Source organism: Gymnoscopelus microlampas, assembly GCF_963454915.1.
Source record: "Gymnoscopelus microlampas genome assembly, chromosome: 16".
In the NCBI taxonomy this organism is placed as follows: domain Eukaryota; kingdom Metazoa; phylum Chordata; class Actinopteri; order Myctophiformes; family Myctophidae; genus Gymnoscopelus; species Gymnoscopelus microlampas.
Window position 1 is genome coordinate 41632031 of NC_139953.1, and position 16239 is coordinate 41648269.

At 43.4% G+C, this 16239-nt stretch overlaps 1 protein-coding gene across 5 annotated transcripts in view; it reads left to right on the top strand.

Moving 5' to 3' along the window:
* Positions 1–16239, top strand: part of arid1b (AT-rich interactive domain 1B) — a 91966-nt gene that overhangs the window by 30064 nt on the left and 45663 nt on the right. For all 5 annotated transcript variants that reach the window (XM_084081786.1, XM_084081788.1, XM_084081789.1 and 2 more), the window contains exon 4: positions 11027–11300. In XM_084081786.1, the coding sequence (XP_083937912.1) occupies positions 11027–11300 (274 nt within the window). The remainder of the gene's footprint in view (positions 1–11026; positions 11301–16239) is intronic.

Sequence of the window (16239 nt, forward strand, 5' to 3'; positions counted from 1 at the left end):
ACCGTGTTGTACACACACACACACACATATACAGCTCGGCTCTCTGACTCGTGTGGTGTTTAATTTGTCTGCAACATAAGCGTGTCACACACTGAATTTAGCTGATCTGCAAGCTCACAATGCGCCGCGGATAAGCCGCGTTGTTGTGAGCTTGCAAGAGCGGCTTTTGTTTCCGAGCGCGACAACGCGGTACGACGGAGTACAAACCGGGCTTAAGACAACTCAATGCTGTTTTACTGAGGAGAGAGAGGACAGTCGGGAGCGAGGGATGGACCGAAAGTGGAGGAGATGGGAGGTAAAAAAAAAAAGAAAAGGGTGCGAAGGGAGGGAGGGGTGGAGGAGTTTGGAAAGATGGAAGGGAGGGGGAGAGATGAGGGTAGCAGGAAGGAGGGAAGTGGAGAGAGAGGGACGTAGAGAGAGAGAGAGAGAGAAGGAGGGGAGGTGGAGAGAGTGGAGGTGAAAAAGTAAAGGAGGAAGGCGAGAGAGGAAGAGAATTGTTAGATGGAGAGAAACTGAGAGAGGTGAAAGAAAAAAGAAACGGTGATGAATAAGACCGAGAGAGAATGCAGCACTCTGATGTTGATCTCCCATCTCTCTCTCTCTCTCTCTCCTCAACTGTGTGTGTGTGTGTGTGTGTGTGCATGCACACGTCCCTGGTGGTTTCCATGCTGCATCTCTGAAACCATCTCTCCCTCCCTCCCTCCCTCCCTCTCTCTCAACCAACCAACTCTCCCTCGTGTGTCTTTCTCAACTCCTTCTCTCTCTACGTTTTGTCCTTGTCTCGCCGCTGACATTTCTCTGGGCTCTGCTTGTCTCTCCACCCGTCTCTCTCTCTCTCTCTCTCGGCCCGTCTCTTAACCTCCCGCACGTCTCTCTCTCTCTCTTTCTCGGCCCGTCTCTTAACCTCCCGCACGTCTCTCTCTCTTTGCCTCCATCGGAATGAGAGAGCTGAGAGGAGCGCGTGACGGGGGAGTGGAGAGCAGGCTTTGTGGCCTGCAAGAGAGACCAGCTGCACTGCATGTGCGCGCACGCGGCACACACACACACACACACACACACACACACACGCTCTCTCTTCTGTACTCTCTCTCCTTTTCTTTCTGTCCCTCCCCCTGTACCTACTACCCCACTCTCATTCCTCCTCCACCACCTCTTTTCTCCTCCCTCTCTCTCTCTGCTGTCATCCCTCTCTTCTTTCCCTCTCTGTTCCACCCTGTTCTCCGGCTCTCCCTCTCCTCTGCGTCTCACTCCATAATTAGAATGCGCACAAGAACCATGAGAGAGCGAGAGGGAGGGAGGGAGGGAGGGAGGGAGGGAGGGAGGGAGGGAGAGAAGGGGCGACTGGGGGGGGGCGTGTGCATTCGATGCAGGCAGAGCCGCACGCCGATTGGCCGAGCTGTTGGCAAGGGGCGGAGTGGGGGGGATGGGTTGCCGCGCTGCTATTGGCTGGTCTTGGGCCCAGGGGTAAGATGGGAGAGAGCTCGCCTCTCCCCTGTTATCTGTCCTGCCTGCACCTCTCTCCTCCTCCTCTCCTCTACAAGGAGCAGAGCTCAGCATGAGGAGCTCATCAACTCAAGTCTGTCAGAGTGTGTGTGTGTGTGTGTGTGTGTGTGTGTGTGTGTGTGTGTGTGTGTATTGGGGCGGAGGGCTCTGGTGGGGATTTGAGCCCAGATCACATCAATCTCATGTGGGTTTGTCTTGCTTTATTGGTCCTTATATTAACTAAACCGCAATAATCGATTCCTGACTGTTGGGGGTGTGTGTCACGAAAAATCGATTTGAAATCGATGGATCATAAATGAGAATCGAATAATGACTTTTTAAAATAGAAAGTCAAATTACCATCAAGAGCACCTGCTTTTTGATGTGAAGAGTACACTGCAGTTAAAAGCATACAAATCCATACAGGGTCCATGTGGTTCCATTTGTACACTCTCAGAGTGAAATAAACACTGGGGAGTAGATTGGGGTCCCTGAGGTAAAATAGTTGAATGAAATTTGGGTCTGAGGCCTCATGCGTATTAAACTGGGGGTCCTTAAAATTAAAAAGGTTGAGAAAACACAGCTTTATACAACAACGGCTTGAGTCCCCCCCCCCCCCCCCCCCAGCACAAAGTAGACAGTATAATTTAAAACATGTAAATCGAATCGTGGATTTGGAGAATTGTATCATCCCTACTGACCGTTGGAAAACAAGTAAACTCCTTAAACTCCCTGTCCAATATAGATATCAATAAAGTCCCTGTCCAATATAGATATCAATCAATAGCACGTTACTAGCTGCTCCAGCACGAGTTCTGTTTAAAACGATGACTTTATTTATAATGGCACAGATCAGGGAAAATAGTGCCTCACAGGACACAAACCAGTAGCTGTTTTCTTCCACACCAGTCCCACACCAGTCTTTCTCTGTTCAACTGGATTATGGGGTGATGTTTATAGCTGGGCGGCGAGACTTCGTTTAACACCAAGAGAGTGTGTGTGCAAAATGGAACCTATAACTGGTAAGCTTGGTTACATTTTGTTGCACACTCCATGTGTTAACCCATTCAATCCGGGAACGGGTCATTTTAGATGCGTTTGGCTGTTCAAAAATAGCAGATATACAAGCTCATAGCGCGGCACCGAGTGCCGCGCTACGAGCTTGTAGATCTGCTATCTTTTTGAAAAGTTTTGCAAATCTTGGAATGTATGTATATATATGTTTTTTAAGTGAACATTCAAACTCAAATCTTTGCTTCTGGGGATTCTACAAATGTCTTTTAATATATATATATATATATATATATATATATATATCTCTATCTCTATCTCTATCTCTATATCTATATCAGTGGTTCTCAAAATGATATGTCAAGGACCCGGCCCCCCCCCCCCCATCTCAAAATATTTTGTTCCAGGGACCCCCCAGAAGCAAAGATTTGAGTTAAAAATGTGTATATATATTCAAAGATTTGCACACATTTTCACGATTTTAAAACAAAATAGCAGATCTACAAGCTCCGAGTGCCGCACTATGAGCTTGTATATCTGCTATTTTTGAATAGCCAAAGAAATCTTAAAATGGCACACGTGATGCGTTCCCGGATTGAATGTGTTAAATTAACGCTGAGGAGTGTGACTGCGCACCAGACATGTGAAGTCATTCACACGTTCAAACAGAAAGCCATTCACTGTTTTCAACACATCTCAGACCATTTGTGACTAATTTGTCCGAAGCCCCTCGGAATAGAGTACTTTCCAGACATGGTAGAGTGTGCGCCAGGCCAGCCTGGTCTGGTCAGACCACTGTGTTGACCGCGGCGTGCCAACATGGAACCAACGCTCGGCTATCACCGATGATTGAACAGACTCTGTAGAGCACTGGTTCCCAAACGGTGGGTCGGGACCCATTGTTGGGTTGCGGAGCAATTTTCATGGGTCGTGAGTGAATTTACTTTTTCTTTTATGGCTGACTATAACAAAAAAAAGTTCAACCAAAACATTTTTACAAAAGAAATTCCATAAATGTAAAAAAAGAAAATAGCCGATCTTAAAGCTCACAACGCGTCGCATCGTGACTCGTTTGTGAGCTTGTAGTAGTTCCCGGGGAGTCATTATGACCATTATTGACTTGCCCTTTGTTGTGCCTTATTAGGCTGGCGCACAAAAACTTTGAAAAGCAACTGCTTTTAGAGACCCATCACTTAATGCAAGCCATGCATGATGCGTCGAGATTTCATCTAGTTGGGCTGGCCAGCCAGCCTGAGTGGAGCACTGCAACCGTTGAGCCAAGTGTGACGTCGGGTTTTTGGCTGCACTTCTTTTTGTGTGCCTTTTTGTGAACAGAAGAACACTCCAATTTGATCTGGTTTGAAGTCAACCGAAATGCAATGATCAGGCATGGCTCTAGTGTCTTCTGCAAGGGCACATGGCTGCAGAAGTAGGGTTGGGATCCTTTAGGATTTTAAAGAATCGTTTTCTTTTTCCATAATTTATTTATAAATACAAATTCAATCATACATACAGAATTGCATACATATTATTTGTGCATACGTACATACTGTATTAGTGGTTCTCAAAGTGAGGTTCAGGGACCCTTCTGGGTTACTCGAGGGGGTTCCAAATGGACCCTGACAGGTCTGAAACTCGGGGAGGGTACGAATGGAACCAAATGGACCCGTAAGGGTCCATTTGGTTCCATTTGTACACTCTCAGAGTTATAGTGGTCCTTGAAATTAAAACTTTGTGTAGCAGACATGATTTAACCGGTTCTCAGAAACTGTTCCAAATGTAATGGAACCGATTCCGGTTCCACCGATGGTGGATCTGGTTTCTCTGGGTTCCGGATCCCAACTCTATGCAGAAGACAACTGAATCTTCTCTCTGTGCAGTCAGTGGTGGCTTTTTTTTGCGACCCTGTTAACACCATTAAGACCCGGAACTGTGTCATTTTTAGATTTGAGCTAAAAAGCATTATTTTACACTATGGGCTATTCAAAAATAGCAGATATACAAGCTCATAGCGCGGCACTGAGTGCCGCGCTACGAGCTTGTAGATCTGCTATTTTTGAAAAATCGTGAAAATGTGTGAAAAAATTCTCAATATATATATTTTTAAAGCGAACATTTTTAACTCAAATCGTTGCTTCTGGGGGTCCCTGGAACAAAATATTTTGATGGGGTTCCGCGGCCAAAAACATATCATTTTGGGTGTCCTTGACATGAAACAGATTGAGCACCACTGATATAGGAACATACGTTTTTCAGAAAACTGTTGAGATTTAGGAGACATGTAGAATCGGCTTCAGGTCTCACCACCATTGAACTGTGTCCGTCTGAGATTAGGCGTTGGTGCTGAGATACGCTTGTGTGATGAAGTCCTTTTTGTCTTTTCCATTCAAGCTGAACTCATCCAGTCTGACACAGAAAGGCTGAGTTTGTACGGAGTTGCGCGCTGAAATTAGCCATTCTACAAGCTCACTGCGACGCGTTGTGAGCTTGTAAATCGGTTAATTTCCGCTCGTGACACCAAAAGCACAACTAAGAAACGCTTCACACTCTACTTCAGTGGTTCTCAAACTTTTTCATGCCAAGGACCCCCAAATTGACACTTATTAGCCCCCCCATTTGAAAAAATATGCCAGATATTACCGACATAAGAGAAGATTTTTATGGCTCTAGCAGTGATTTTCAACCATTTTAATTCCAAGGACCCCCAGTTTGACCTGTATTTTAGGCTACGGACCCCCATTTAATGGCATTCCTATCTCTGGGACCCCAATTTATATTGTAAAATCAATGATAATTTAACTCTGAGAGTGTACAAATGGACTCTCAGAGTTACAGACCCATAAGGGTCCATTTGGTTCCTGTCCATCATTTAGCTGGGGACCCCCTGGAACCCCCTCAAGTACCCCTGGGGGTCCCCGGACCCCACTTTGAGAACCAATGCTCTACTTCACCAAAGTCCCTTGCACCCCTTCAAAGGCACCGCCGCGTGCACACGCACACACATACACGCACACACACACGCACGCACAGACACGCACGCAGACCTGTGAAGTTCGTCCGTGCGGCGCGTGTGATTAATGTTCATAATTACCGTCACCGTCGTTAAGAGCGGAGAGTCGATGTTGAATTAATGGAAAGAAGTTTATGACCTGGTTGTAGTCATTTAAGGACTTTTACACACATGCACACCGATTCCTACAGTAGTACAGGTCCACACACACACACACACACACACACACACACACACACACACACACACACACACACACACACACACACACACAGTGTGAGGGGAAGCATGAAGGATAAATCCTGTGCCTCCTTGCAGCCAATTTACACAGTAAGAGTAGTTAAGAAGCCCCTCCCCCCCACACACACACACACACCCAATACATACATACATACATGTTATCGCTTTCATGCAGAAACCTTGTATGGCCAACACCGTTTTTTTTTCAAGAAATGGAAAAGAGGAACGTGTGTTCCAGTGGATCCATCGTAGTTGTTATTTAGTCACAAGCTCTTACTTATATCGCAATAGTTTTCATTGGTATAAAACCCATAGACAGACTTAACCACTTTCAACCTGGCATCCCTGTTTTGGATATTATAAATCATTATAGGTATTAGGCACATTTTCTAAAGAATTTCATTAACCCATTAAGACCTGAAGCCGATTCTACATGTCTCCTAAATCCAGTATTCTGAAAAATGTATGTTTCTATATCAGTGGTGCTTTTTCATGTCAAGGACTCCCAAAATTATACGTATGTATTTGGCCGCGGACCCCCATCTCAAAATATTTTGTTCCAGGGACTCCCCAGAAGCAAAGATTTGAGTTTAAAAATATATATATTCAAAGATTTGCACAAATTTTCACGATTTTTCAAAAATAGCAGATCTACAAGCTAGTGCCGCGCTATGAGCTTGTATATCTGCTATTTTTGAATAGCCCTAAGTGTAAAATAATGCTTTTTTAGCTCAAATCAAAATGGCACAGATGCGTTCCTGGTCTTAAAGGGTTAATAATAATGAAAGTAGCCAATCTACAACATCACAACGCATTGCAGCCTTGTACTGTAGGTATTTTTTCACTATCATACAATAAAGTACAAAACAGGGCTTTAATTTAATAATAAAGAATTATGGAGATAGAAGGTTATTGCCTGACAGCGACAATATGCATATCATTACACACATTGGTTATATGTAAAGCAGTGTAGTGATCCAGTTACACATGCAGCAGTGCAGATGTGTTGTTTGTAAAGCAGTAGTGATGGGAAAAAACGTTCATTTCAGTGAACGAATGATTTCGTTCACGTTCACAGCAATGATTCGTTCAATTGATTCTTTCACGTTCTCGTTTAGTAGTGCTGTTTTCAAATGAAAAACATCATTACGTTGTGCGTACAGCCCGCCCTCCCGTCCTGTGTACGGGGGAGGGAATGGGGGGGCATGAACGATAGTGTGAACCAAGGGGCAAGTCTTGGATATTTACGATGAGGCCAACACGGAAGCTTATGAATGGCCAGAGTGGCGCTGTTTTACCCTGCGCCGACCTGCCGGTGTCAGAAAGAATTTATTTTTAACGCAAGTGAATGGGTTTTTTGACTAACTTTAGACTAGATTTTCTTACCGTAATAAAAATTGTCATAAATTCTTTATGCTTCCAGTCGCTAGTTTAAAGTCTCCTTTCAATCATCAGGATATGCGTTTTGCTAAATTATGGTCCCATTTATTTTAAAATTGACGATAAAGTAGGCTATTCTCTCGGAGGGGCGGGATGATTTGATTGACAAGCTACACAAACAATAGCATTCATTCCCCGCCCCCGCTCTTGATTGACAAGCTACCCAACCAATAATGGTCTGGTCGCATTCTGCAGGATATGACGCGATATGACGCGATATTGAAGGATGGCGGACCTAATGTCTTGGAACAATCGGTTTCATTTTCGGTCTTTAGAAAGCAGCGGAGTGGCTTTGTCCATCTCATTTATACAGTCTATGGTGTGAACGTATAGTTTCAGGAAGTGAACGAGCTCGTTCACGGCAATGAACTAGTTCTTTTGAACGAATCGATCATGAACAACCCATCATCACTATACACATGCAGCAGTGCAGATGTGGTGTTTGTAAAGCAGTGTCATAGTGATCCAGTTACACGTGCAGCAGTGCAGATGTGTTGAACTCTGGCTTCACACACAAGCTGCACAACTACACACACACTCCTGCAAATGTCTGAGCCACTCAGTCTGAGCCAGTGTTGCCATGTCTGCTTATTATAAGCGACTTTGCTTTCGCAGTTTTTTTGGGGCTTGTTTCCAAATGTTGTTTCAACCAGTGGTTCTTTGAACTTTTTCATGTCAAGGACCCCACCAAATGTAATATGCATTTGTCAGCGAAACCCCACCTGAAAATATTTTGTGCCAGGGACCCCTCTACCAGATTTGTGTTGTTAAAATGTTTCAAAAATATTTTAAAAATGTTACATTTTTGCCCCCACGATTCTTTAGAAAGTGGCAGATCTACAAGCTCACAATGTGTCGCGTCGCGTTGTGAGCTTGTAGATTTTTCAAATAGTAGATTTGCTATTTTCAAATAGCTAATGTACAGGTCTAAAGTGCTCATGTGACCTAGTTGCTTCCTTTGGGCTTGTTTTCATAGACCTGGCTGCTTGTTTCTGTCGCAAAATGTGGCAACGCCGGTCTGAGCCTGTATGTGTGACTCACCCAGGGGCTGTTGGGAAATGCAGCGCTAGCAAGATGAGTGTGGGGGAGAAGTCTGCACGCCTCACATCCAGCTCCGCTTGAGCTGACAGAGAAATAGGTAGACAGAGAGACAGGGGGATGGCAGTCTCTCCCCAATAACCCCTAATGCAGGTCTGTCTTCAACAGGGGGTCCGGGACCCCTAGGGGGTCCTCAGAGTTACTACAGGGGGTCCGCCAAATCTTTGTGTGATAGGATTTTTTAATTTATTTTTTACTATTTTTTTCAAAAACACGTCAAACACGTTAATGGTACCCAGCGCCATAGCGGTAAAAACACGTGAAACACGTTAATGGCACTCAGTGAGTTAATGGGTTAAGAGCGTCTGCTAAATGTCTAAATTGTGACAGGTGCTGTCCGTAGGTCTACTGTGATGATGTGAGCAGCACAACTGCAGCGAATCAAATGAATAATGGGTGTGTTAGGTTTACAGTAGGTTAATGTGCATTGACAGTTAGTCGACAGTATCATCTATATTAATTAAGGTACTTAAGTATTGCCCTATTCCCCGAGGCAGCACTGAGTAAGTGCTGCCAGGCTAGCCCTAAACCACCAATTAAATCATCACGGTAAGGGCCGTGGGTAGGGAGGGGGTCTGCCAAGGAGCTGGGGTTTTGGTGGTGCCTGAATTTGATCTCTGGGTAACGAAATCGACCCTGTGAGCCTTCTTGCAGTCTTCTTGCCACTTCAATGGCAGTAGTAGCACTTACTGTAACCCATTGAGACCTGAAGCCGATTCTACATGTCTCCTACTGTACATCTCAACAGTATTCTGAAAAACGTATGTTTCTGTATCAGTGGTGCTCAATCTTTTTCATATCAAGGACCCCCAAAATGATATGTATTTGGCCGCGGACCCCCATCAAAATATCTTGTTCCAGGGACCCCCCAGAGGCAACGATTTGAGTTAAAAATGTTCGCTTTAAAAATATATATATTCAAAGATTTGCACACATTTTCACGATTTTTCAAAAATAGCAGATCTACAAGCTCGTAGCGCGGCACTCGGTGCCGCGCTATGAGCTTGTATATCTGCTATTTTTGAATAGCCCAAAGTGTAAAAATGACACACTTCCAGGTCTTAATTGGTTAAGCCCTCACCGTCGTACTTTATCGTGCGGTGTTGTCTTGCGGCATAAATGGCCGACCTGTGAGCTTGTAGATCTGCTTGGTATTTGTGATTTTGTCTTTTTTAGATTTTCGGGGAAAACGTTCACCTATAAGAATAGCGACGCCAGGTTGAAAGTGGTTAAAACCTTGTTCTCTTTGTCTTTTTTTGTACAGAGTTGGCTTCTAGCTGGTTTTGGATAAGCCATTCACTTTTTAGTAATAGTAACAATTAGGTTTCATGTTGTTTTAGGCGCTCTTGTACATCTGGTTGGTACATTTGGGCTTTTTACATTTAGCCATGCACGTTATGTATATATTTTACACCGCTCATTGACATATTTGACTTGTTTTTCTGTTTCTTAATCGATTTCTTTACCCCTTTGTTCAAACTGAAAATAATTTTGCTCGTATGACAAAGTATTTCACCCACTTCTTTACACCTCTAAACCTGTGATGTGACAATTGAGTTTGATCAGATGTGAGTTTTCTAACTACCTGTAAACAAGCAGGGGAAAGTCGTGATTTTAACATCCAATTAAATGCCAGATTAATCACGATTTATGACAAGCAATTCGATTAATGTCATGTCAACCTGCTATTGTAAATCAGATGAGTCCCAGTAATGAATTGGAACGGTAGTTCTCAAAGTGGGATCCAGGGACCCCCAGGGGTCCTTGAGGGGGGTTCCAGGGGGTCCCTAGCAAAGTAGGGATCAGCAGGTAAATGCTTCAGTTTGGGAGTTCGATCTTAGCCTGCGATCCAGCGTGCTTGTTGCGTTCGCCGTTTATTTTTTCTCACTTCGCTTCACAGACTGGAAAGCCTCCTATCTCCGTGCCCAAGCGGGAGAAAACAGCCCGCGACTTCTGATTGGTCTGTAGAGGGTGCGGGACCAGTGTTGTCCAATGTAAAACTCGAGTCACTTCCTGACTTGCCTACGTAATTGAAATACGAGTCAAATAGGACCCTGGCCACACTGCGAAGTCAGAAAAAGATGAACGTCAGGAATCAGGCTGGATTCCAGGCCAGCTCTTTCTTGACATGAAAACGCTTGAGAAACACTGAATTAAGAAGAACATCAAGTAGCTGTTCTCAAACTTTTCAGGCTGCGACCCTGAAAAGGAGTTGGGACATTACATTTTGTTTGAATCTGTTCCAAAGATAAATATTGTGAAAATACGCCTCAGCGTTGTGAGCTTGTAGATTGTCAATTCTTTTGCCTCTTTCTTATATTATCTTATATTATTTGACAATGTGGTCAATTGACCGGTTTTTATGTGGTTTGTTCATTACTTTTGATGCAGTAAAGGTCTTTTTTGGGGTGGTGTAACACAGCTTGTGTCATCACCACTAACTGTAATGTGATTGGCTGACTTTGCAAATTCAGGACTGTGATTGGCTAGCGAAACACATGACACATGTGCAGCCCTATGAATAGCAGTATGGACTTAAAAAAAAGTCATTCATCCTTTTTTTTAAGTGAGTCATGTTGTGATGACCACACACCGCCCACTTCACACTGGGTGTGATTTTTTTCTTCTTTTTTTGGTTTAAGAATGTCTTTAAATTGTCACTTCACTGTCATCTTGGGACCCTCGAACACCCCAGGTTGAGAAGCACTGTCATAATAATGTATGTGTATGTCTAATCCTCTGCAGGACCTGTCGGGCTCCATTGACGACCTCCCCACCGGCACGGAGGCGGCGGTCAGCTCCGCCGCCGTCACCGCCGCCCCCTCTTCCTCCTCGTCCTCCTCCTCCGGGGGGAGCCAGGGGGAGCAGAGCAACCCCGCCCCCTCGCCCTTCTCCCCCCACGTCTCGCCCCGCCTCCCGGCCGGGCCAGGCCCCGCCCCCTCGCCGCTCTCCCCCGTGGGGTCTCCCGTCGCCTCGGGACAGTCGCGCTCCGCACCCATGTCACCCGCTACTGGGACTGGTAGGAGCACACACACACACACACACACACACACACACACACACACTATAACAATTTATTCATGTAATGGAGAGACATAAGGGAGAGCATACAAGGACACAAATATTAAAGGTACAGTTAAAGGTAGGGTAAGTGATTTTCTTTGGTTAAGATAAGTGTTAAATAGCTCTATATTCTGATAGTACTCATTGCTATAGAGTGTTTGTTCAGTAAAAGGAGTCTCCTTGTCTCTCCAGCTCTTTATAAAACAGAAAATGCATTTTCGTTTCAGTTTCATTTCCAATTTTATCCAATCAGGACAGAGAACTCAATCAGGATACAGATTAAACAAGTGAAATTGGAAGTGATGACACTAAGAAATGAGCAGGCAAAATTAGAACTGGAACACTATACAAATGAAGCTTAAAAATGGGTACTTTCTCCTGATTGGCTGAGATTTTGACACCTACCGAAAAATGTATTTTCTGTTTATTAAAGAGCTGGAGAGACGGAGAGACTCCTGTTACTGAACAAACACTCTATAGCAATGATTACTATCAGAATAGAGTGCTTTAACCTTTTAACAAAATACTTTTTGTTTTAACCAAACCTTACCCTACCTTTAAGGTTACATTCACAAAATCATGGCCTATGTCTTCATGATACAATAAGATTTCACTTAGTACTCTATGGCAGTGGTTCTCAAACTTTTTTGTGCCAAGGACCCCCAAAATTATATGTATATGGCTGCGGACCCCCCCCCCCCCCCCCATCTCAAAAATATTTTCTGCCAGGGATTTTTCAAAAAATATCAGATATACAAGCTCATATGAGCTTGTATATCTGATATTTTTGAATAGCCAAAGTATAAAATATTGTTAAAGTGGTTAAAATGATTGTGACGCTATATTGACTTAATTTTGCTGGGGACTCCCTGGTACCCCCCAAAGGACCCACTTTGAGAACCTATTCTCTACGGGTATAAGTAACAGCATCTCCGCCACATGTGGCGGCTACCAATTATGGCAGAGACGGCACAGTACTTTGCCAGCCTTTTTGCCTCCTTTTTTTTTTTAGCATTCCAAGTTGTTGAAACACTCTAACAACTAGTCTGTGGGTACTGTATGTCCTAGGCTACGGTTGTAGGTGTGAAATGAATGAAGGTTGAGCAACCGGCACGGACTATTTCTTGACTAAAAAACGTATAAATCATTTACAAAACAAACAAGCTGCCGCAGAGACGAACATGGAGTACCTGTACTTGATCCGCTCGGAGCAGCGGTTCTCTCGCTGGAGCACAACTCGCTTTTTTTTTTAACAAGGGTGTCACTCATGCCTCAGACACGCCCATTTTATTGCATTTTGCATTCAAACGGAGCGATTCACACCAGTCACTTTTTGAGCCGCAGCTGGTGTGAATTCTGCGTAACTCCTTCACTGCCAAAACGGGTGAACTGGTGATGTTCATGAGTATGATAGATCAGTGGTTCTCAAACTTTTTCATGTCAAGGACCCCCAAATTGACACTTTTTAGCCCGTGGACCCCCATTTCAAAAGATATGCCAGGGACCCCCATAAGAGAAGATTTTTTACGGCTCTAGCAGTGATTCTCAACCATTTTAATTTCAAGGACCCCCAGTTTGACATGCATTAGGGCTACAGACCCCCATTTAATGGCATTTCTATCACTTGGACCGCAATTTATATTGTAAAATCTATGTCAATTTAACTCTGAGAGTGTACAAATGGACCCTAACGGGTCCATTTGGTTCCATTTGTACACTCTCAGAGTTACAGACCCATAAGGGTCAATTTGTTGCCTAATCAATCATTTAGCTGGGGACCCCCTGGAACTCCCTCAAGGACCCCTGGGGGTCCCCGGACCCCACTTTGAGAACCAATGTGATAGATCAGTTAAACGGATATTTCACTTTAAAACACTTCTGGGATCATTTGAACGTCTTCTATGACTTTTGTGTGCACCCCAGACAGTTTTTCTTTTCTTTTTTTATATATATGAAAAAAAAAACATTACATGAAAAAAGTAGTTGAAAAAAGAAAAGTGTCAGTTTTTTTGTCTTTTGAAAAATGTATAGAAATATTATAACGAAAGAAGTAGTTGAAAAAACACTACCGCCTCATGCATTATAAGGACATTATCAGTCACCAGAACCAGGGAGGGACGTGTGTTTTCAAAGAGTCTAACATGGTTAAAATGGTGTTTGAAGTTACAATGTATTTATATAGGAGGGGGTTTCTGACTAAATGATTATCAAATATCTTAACCCATTAAAACCGGGAAAGCATCTGTGTCATTTTAGATTATACAGTATATGAGTGTGTGTGTGTGTGTGTGTCACGATTCTTCAAAAATAGCAGATATACAAGCTCATAGCACGTCCCGTCGTGCCCCACTATGAATTTGTGCAAATCCTTGAATATATATATTTTAAAGCTTACATTTTTTAACTCAAATCTTTGCTTCTGCGGGTCGGCGGGCAAATACATATAACTTTTGTGGGTCCTTGACATGAAAAAGTTTGAGCACCACTGATATAGAAATATAGGTTTTTCAGAATACCGTTAATGATTTAGAGGACATTTGTAGAATCGACCCAGAAGGGTTTTAAAGTGAAATACACCCTTTGATGACACTTGCGACAAGAGATTTGTGTCCTGTTGTCTTGTCTAACTTGGTAGTTTGAGGCACATTAATTATTATACATTTATCATTACTGTGCACGTATATATTAAACGATTCATTTGATAGAACCTCTTCTTTTTTTAGGCGTCTCGAAAGAATAGTTTACACCAGTAAAATGCTAAATCACTTCTTCTGCCAAGAATGTTGGGAGTTAATATTATTTTACCTCCTCCCACATCTATTCTTGCCGTTTGCCTCTGTATATTTCTCACGCTCACACACACACACACACACACACACACACACACACACACACACACACACACACACACACACACACACACACACACACCCTATATACATTGGGTCTCAACGCTGCCTTTGTTTCTGTCGGAGCCAGCCTGTCAATCAGGCGGCACACACACATCTCCCATCATCCCCCTTGGGTGCTGTGTGTGTGTGTGTGTGTGTGTTTGTACCCTATGTTATAATGAGACCTAGGCAGGAGGCACACAATGTGACGATGTATGGATGCTGTGCGTCAAAGAACTGTGTGTGTGTATATATATACGTGTGTGTGTGTCAGTGTGACTTATGGTTTCCACGGTGATGCTGTGGAGCTCAAAGGTCGTCTCCACGGGGTATATGCTGGTGGTGTCAACACTAATGGCTTCGCCGCTGTCCCACTGAGGTGTGTGTGTGTGTGTGTGTGTGTGTGTGTGTGTGTGTGTGTGTGTGTGTGTGTGTGTGCGTGCGTGCGTGCGTGTACGTACTAGTGTCACTGTACTTGTTAACCCATTTAATCCGGCGAACGCATCTGTGTCACTTTAGATTTCTTTAGCTATTAAAAAATAGCAGATCTACAAGCTCATAGCGCGGCACTGCCGCGCTATGAGCTTGTAGATCTGCTATTTTGGAAAAATCGAGAAAATTCTTGCAAATCTTTGAATACATATATTCGCGCTATGAGCTTGTATATCTGCTATTTTTCAATTGCCAAGGAAATCTAAAATGACACGGATGCGTTCCAGGTCTAAATGGGTTAAGGCCAAATGTCCCCACAAGTATAGAAGAAATAGACAGAAAATGTTTCTGTTCCTCACGAGAGAAATCGTTGTTTTTAATGGGTTAAAAAAAATAGATTTTTGTCGAGTTAGGCTTTACAATTAGGAGAAGATTCTTCAGGTTAGTCTTTGGGAGTTGGGTTTGAAGTTATTCCTGATTTTATCCTTGGTTGTGTGCTGGTGCCATCATGCTCCGAATATAGCCGATCTATCATACTTGTAGATCAGCTAGTTTCTGGGGTGTGTGTGCAATGCCCATACATCTGTGTGTATGTGTGTGAGACCTTAACCCTTTAAGACCTGGAACGCATCTGTGTCAAGTTTTCATTTGAGCTAAAAAGTGTTATTTTACACTTTTGTCAAAAATAGCAGATATACAAGCTCATAGCGCGGCACCGAGTGCCGCGCTATGAGCTTGTAGATCTGCTATTTTTGAAAAATCATAATGTTTTACCAAATCTTGAGATTTGAGTTATAAAAGCGAACATTTGTAACTCAAATCTTTGCTTCTGGCTTCAACAGTTTAAAAAAAACTTATGTCGCCATAATATCAGTGGTCCTTTTTTCCATGTCAAGGACCCCCAAAATGACATGTATTTGGCCGCGGACCCCCATCTAAAAATATATGTTCCAAGGACCCCCGGAAGCAAACATTTGAGTTAAATATGTTTGCTTTAAAACAATATATATTAAAAGATTTGCACACATTTTCACGATTTTTTAAAAATAGCAGATCTACAAGCTTGTGCCGCGCGACGAGCTTGTATATCTGCTATTTTTGAATAGCCAAAGTGTAAAATAATGCTTTTTAGCTCAAATCAAAAAGTGACACAGATGCTTCTTCAGGTCTTAAAGGGTTAAACCAATCTCATTATCTACCTCAGGAGAGACAGACTAGGGAGAGAAGCACTGTTTCTTTAGACAAATAACAAACACAAAAAGACCTCGTTATGCCCCCCCCCCCTTCCCTCCCCCCAGACAATGTCAAAGGCAACACAGAGGCAGCTCTGTGTGTGTGTGTGTGTGTGTGTGTGTGTGTGTGTATGTATATATATATGTGACTACAGGAGGGTAATTGTTTCTAAAGCTGACAAAACTACAACAGACAGAGCTTAGATATACACTAGTTTTAATGACTGTTTGGACGTCTAGCCGCACGCGCGCACACACACACACACACACACACACACACACACACACACACACACACACACACACACACACACACACACACACACACACACACACACAC